Source organism: Charadrius vociferus, unplaced genomic scaffold (assembly GCF_000708025.1).
Source record: "Charadrius vociferus isolate BGI_N301 unplaced genomic scaffold, ASM70802v2 scaffold394, whole genome shotgun sequence".
NCBI classification, from domain to species: domain Eukaryota; kingdom Metazoa; phylum Chordata; class Aves; order Charadriiformes; family Charadriidae; genus Charadrius; species Charadrius vociferus.
In genome coordinates this window covers 1-4,711 of record NW_009647947.1, presented here as the reverse complement: position 1 = coordinate 4,711, position 4,711 = coordinate 1, and the positions used below count along the sequence as shown (strand labels likewise).

The 4,711-nt window shown below is 47.6% G+C and overlaps 1 gene segment (V, D, J or C); it reads right to left on the bottom strand.

The window, feature by feature from the left end:
• Nucleotides 1–85: 85 nt before the first annotated feature.
• Nucleotides 86–631, bottom strand: LOC104284898. The segment is given in 2 exon segments: nt 86–468; nt 589–631. Coding segments are annotated over 2 exon segments (426 nt in total).
• Between the last annotated feature and the right edge of the window lie 4,080 nt (nt 632–4,711).

Here is a 4,711-nt window from a genome sequence, read left to right as displayed (position 1 = left end):
GTGTCAGCACCGAGCATGTCCTGCTTCTCCAGAGCCTGTGCCTGAGGCCAGGCAGCTCATCCCCGCTAGGGGACGTGAGTAATCTTCAAGTTGTTTGTGGTTGAGACGCTGAGGGAGTATTTGTCTCGGGGATCTCAGAGTTCCTGCCACGGTGACGATGCCAGTAGGCGCAATAGTAGGTAGCAGTGTCATCTGGAATGACATCAATTATTGTAAGCATACACAGTTTCTGTCTTGAATTTTTTTCAACCCTGTACCTGTGTGCTTGGAAGCCCGCATCTGTTATTGTTGTCCATGCTGAGTAGAGAATTCTCTGTGGACCATTATTCGCCTTCTGTTGATACCAGTGTATGGGGGTGCCATCAAAATCTCCAGAGAAGTCTTTGAAATGACATTCCAGGCGGACAGTCCCTTTAGACTTGGTGATGGACAGAGGGCTCTGCATGGGAATTTCTTGTGCAAATCCATCTAGGAAACAAAAAGTGGAGAAATGATGCCATCAGGTGGAATTCAGGGCTTTGTGAAGATGCCTGTTAGCAGAGCCCTGTGTGCCTGTGAGGAAAGGTAAGGAAGTAAGGAAGGACTTACAAGACCAAGCAGCTGTGGCCACAAGCGCTGCCAGCAGCAGCATGTTTGCTGTCACGCTCCGCTGTCTTTGAGAGTCAGAGGAGTGTGAAAGGGACCGGAGATGGGGACAGTGTTGTGTGGGAGGAGCAGGTGACTCTGTTGAGAAGTCTTCAGGAACAGATCTTGTCTGTGCAAGTAGACGGGGCACATTTGCAGAAAACCCTTTCCAGGATGGCAAATGCTAACTTTGGTTAGGCGGTTGGAGTCCTGTCTGCTTTTCAGGTAAATACGAGAAACATTGGTAAATCCCGGGACTGTGGCCCTTGAAAACTTGAGCCAGAGCTACTGAGGAAAGGCTATGAGTGAGATCGGCTCCAGCTGTGTATCGGGGTGTGAAGGTTTCATCCTGGAGGTCACCCCGGTGGGCATTGAGTGTGTGCCATCACCTGGAGGGTTGTGGAGAGGTGTACAGTACCCGAGCGGGCAGGAGGCATTTCCCCATCCGCTCAAGGACCTCCTTTTGCTGCTTCAGCTTAGTCACGCAGCTGCGGCATGCTGAAGTGCCTGGGATGCCCCTGTGCTGGTGCTGCCCTCCACCGAAGCAGCTGGAGGCCATCAACCTGCAGCAACTGGGGCAGCTGCACCACAGGGATGTGCCTCCGCTTTGGTTTTGAGTGCAGGAGGAAACGCACAGCCGCAGGATTTCAGTTTTGAAGCTCAGATGAAACACAAACACCTCCTGGAAAGGAAGACGGGAAAACCAAAGCGAGCCTGGTGCAGGCTGCTATCAGCAGCCAGTGCAGAGAGGCATCTTGATGAGTGGGGCTGGTGCTGCAGGACGCTCCCCCGTGACTGGTGAGCCAGTGCTGCAGCTCGCTTGGTGCGAGGGAGATGAGCTGCTTCGGCCTCCCTCCTGCTGGCATTCCACTGGCGACCATTGAAGAGCACCAAACACTGCCAGAAACCACTGGAGACTGCCAGAAATTTCTGTAGACTGCAGAAGACCACCAGAGAGCACTGGGGACTGACGCAGCCTGTTGGTCTCCCCTGGAGCACCACGCAGGTTATTGGGGCCCAGAGTTGACATTTTTTCAGTCTGAGGATGAGAAAAACCATAGTGGGGTGTCTGTCCTCAGCTTGCTCACACCTCAGCTACCGAATGGGTGGGTGAAGATGAAGCCAGACCCACCCTGGCAGTGGGTGCAGAATAGCAGCAGATCATCAAAGAAAGTAAATGCTCCATCTCTGGAAACATTCAGGATGCAGTGACAGCTCTTCCGCTGGGGAATCAACAATTACAAAAACAATAAAAACCAATTAAAACCCCAGTAAAATCCAGTAAAAAAGCCAAGAGAAAGTAAATTTAAAAAACAAAAAATACTCTCCTCTCTTTTTTGGCACTTTTGAGACTGCATGCAGACCCCTGTGACCCACTCTGGTCTCCCCAGGACAGGAAAGACACTGACATACATGGTGTGCGAAAACTGTGTACAGGAAAGTGGTTAAGCCCCAGATCAGGTGAGGAGTGTCCATTTTTGGAGAGTCATAAACGCCAGCAGCACGGGGCCCTGAGCAAGCTCGCCTAACTCTGAAGTTAGTCCTATGCTCAGCAGGAGGATGAATGAACAGAGGTCCCTTCCAGCCTGAATTATTTTTTCTTTATAGGATTATCTTCTTTTATCAGGCCTGTGGAAGGACTGAGAGCTTCTTGGTGGTAGCCTGTTGGTGTGCAATAGAGAATCACACCTCCAGTATCAACTCTTTGCTACAGCTAATAATAAAAACCTGCCAAGTCTTGTAAATTTTTATTGTCACAGAACAAGTTTTATAGAACCGTGCCAGTTTTGCCCCTGGTAAATTACATCTTGCCTCATGTTTCCAGAAGTGTTGATGTGCGTGTGTGTCTGCACCCATGTGCACATGTGGGCATGTCCATGGACCACAGGTGATTCCTCCTGGGAAGACTTCAGTAGCTGAATGCTCCAAAATCAAAGTAGACTGCAGCTAAATAAAAAAGACCATTAAACTAAAGCACTGTCATAATGACTCAATAAACCGTCTTAAAATCGGCAGGAAAATAAAATGCAGATAAAAATGCAACAAATAATACTACCTTAGAATAATGTATTTCATGTGAGGGATTTAGGCATTCCATTTGGAAGCTTGGACAATGACACCGTAAGCCCGTTGATGCATAAACTTTACGAGATTGGATTCATGTCCACGACAGGCAACAGGGCAAATACAGATGAGCCTGGGATGAGAAGTCACCGCCCCGCTGAGCATGTTCCTTCCCACTTCTCCTGAAAACCCACAAGACGAAGTCACTCAGGGAAGTGAGGTGAAGGCACGAGGCCATGCAAGGAGCCGCTTCAGCTGACAGGGAGCAGGAGTAGGACTGAGAGCTCTAAACGCTTGACAGTGGGTATGTGATGATAAATAGGGAGACATGAGACGGAACACTTGGGTGAAACCTCACATTCTATTGATTAGGCCGAGTTCTTTCAATAAACTAATCAATCACCACGTACAGCATTTCTGAGAAGAAATCTACCATGCTGCTAAAACAAGCTGCTAAAGCAAGCAGCATTTTGAGAGATGTCTGCTCCCAATCTCATAACATCCAAACTTCAGCACTATCAGATCAAAACTTCTGTGTGGGTCCTCCACAAAGGGATTTTATTGTCAGAACAGCCCAACTCCGCTGCAATTAGACCACTAAGCATAGAAGTTCCAGGTCAAAAGGTACCATGGGGTGAAACATCTCTGCTTTCTCGCCTTTCCAGAGCTACAATGTAAGTTGGCTATGACTAACTAACCACACATTTGGCTGATCAGTCCAGCCTTCAGTCCCCAAATAAACCCATTGGCTCAGCTTACCAGTTTATCTCTGTACGTTTTAGCCTAGCACAAATTCCTCATGCCCTGGTGCTCTCGGGCTCTCTGTCTCATTTCTGGCCAAGAAGCAGAGCGGAGCAGTTCTTGAAGGGCAAAAAGCAGGACTGGCATTGATAAGTGGAATACTTTGGAAAAGTACCACCCCCCTCCTCCTCCTCCTCTTTTGTGTGTGACCGGTACCGGTTCTTATTCTTCAAATTCTCGCTTTTCAGGAAACAGGGGCAGTTTCCAAATTCTGCTGCCATATTCTTTGATTTTTTCATCCTAAGTGATATGTGACATTAGTGACAGTCCTTTCTTCTCAAAAGACTGAAACAAAACCAGAATTTAAAAACACAAGAGAAAAAATAATTATCACCTAGGGGTGGGAATGTTTGGGGGGAATGTTTTTTGATTACCAAGATAAAAATTTGTTCTGTTGGAGTGGGTCAAGAGAAGGGCCACAAAAGACATCGGAGGGATGCAACACCTGTCCTGTGAGGAATGGGGCTGTTCATCCTGGAGAAGAGAAAGCTCTGGGGCGAGGCTTCAACCCTGAAAGGGAGCTTATAAGAAAGATGGGGACAAACTTTTTAGCAGGGCCTATTGCCATAGGACAAGGGGTAATGGTTTGAAACTAAAAGAGGGTAGGTTTAGACGAGGTATAAGGAAGAAATTTTTCACACTGAGGGTGGAGAAACAGTGGAACAAGTTGCCCAGAGAGGTGGTAGGTGTCCCATCCCTGGCAACATTCAAGGTCGGGTTGGATGGGGCTCTGAGCAACCTGGTCTAGTTGAAGATGTTGCTGCTCTTTGCAGTGGAGAGGAACTAGACGATCTTTGGAGGTCCCTTCTTACTCAACCTATGATTCTATCAGCCTATGCCTTTATCAAATACCTTTCTTTTGTTGAATGTGGTGAATTCAGTCTGCTGATCAATAGCCTACTGAGTTCAATAGACACTTCTGATTTTTATCCTTTGGCTCCAGAGCCAGGAAAGACAGGGCTGTGTGACCAGTGTGGGGAGGCATAATTAGGAATCAGGGGGAGAGGAAGAGGTTGTTGATGTCTTCTGTATGGTGTGAGTGCAAGGCACTAGGGATGAGCTATAAACCCAAGGTCTGTCCATGGTAAGAAAAGGGAAAAGGGAAAAGGGAAAAAGAAAAGGGAAAAGAAAAGGCTTATTAAAGCAAGAAGACACCCAACTTAGAACTGCTTTTCCAAAAAAAAAATCTCCACCTACATTGGCTAAAAGATGGGACCTGTCT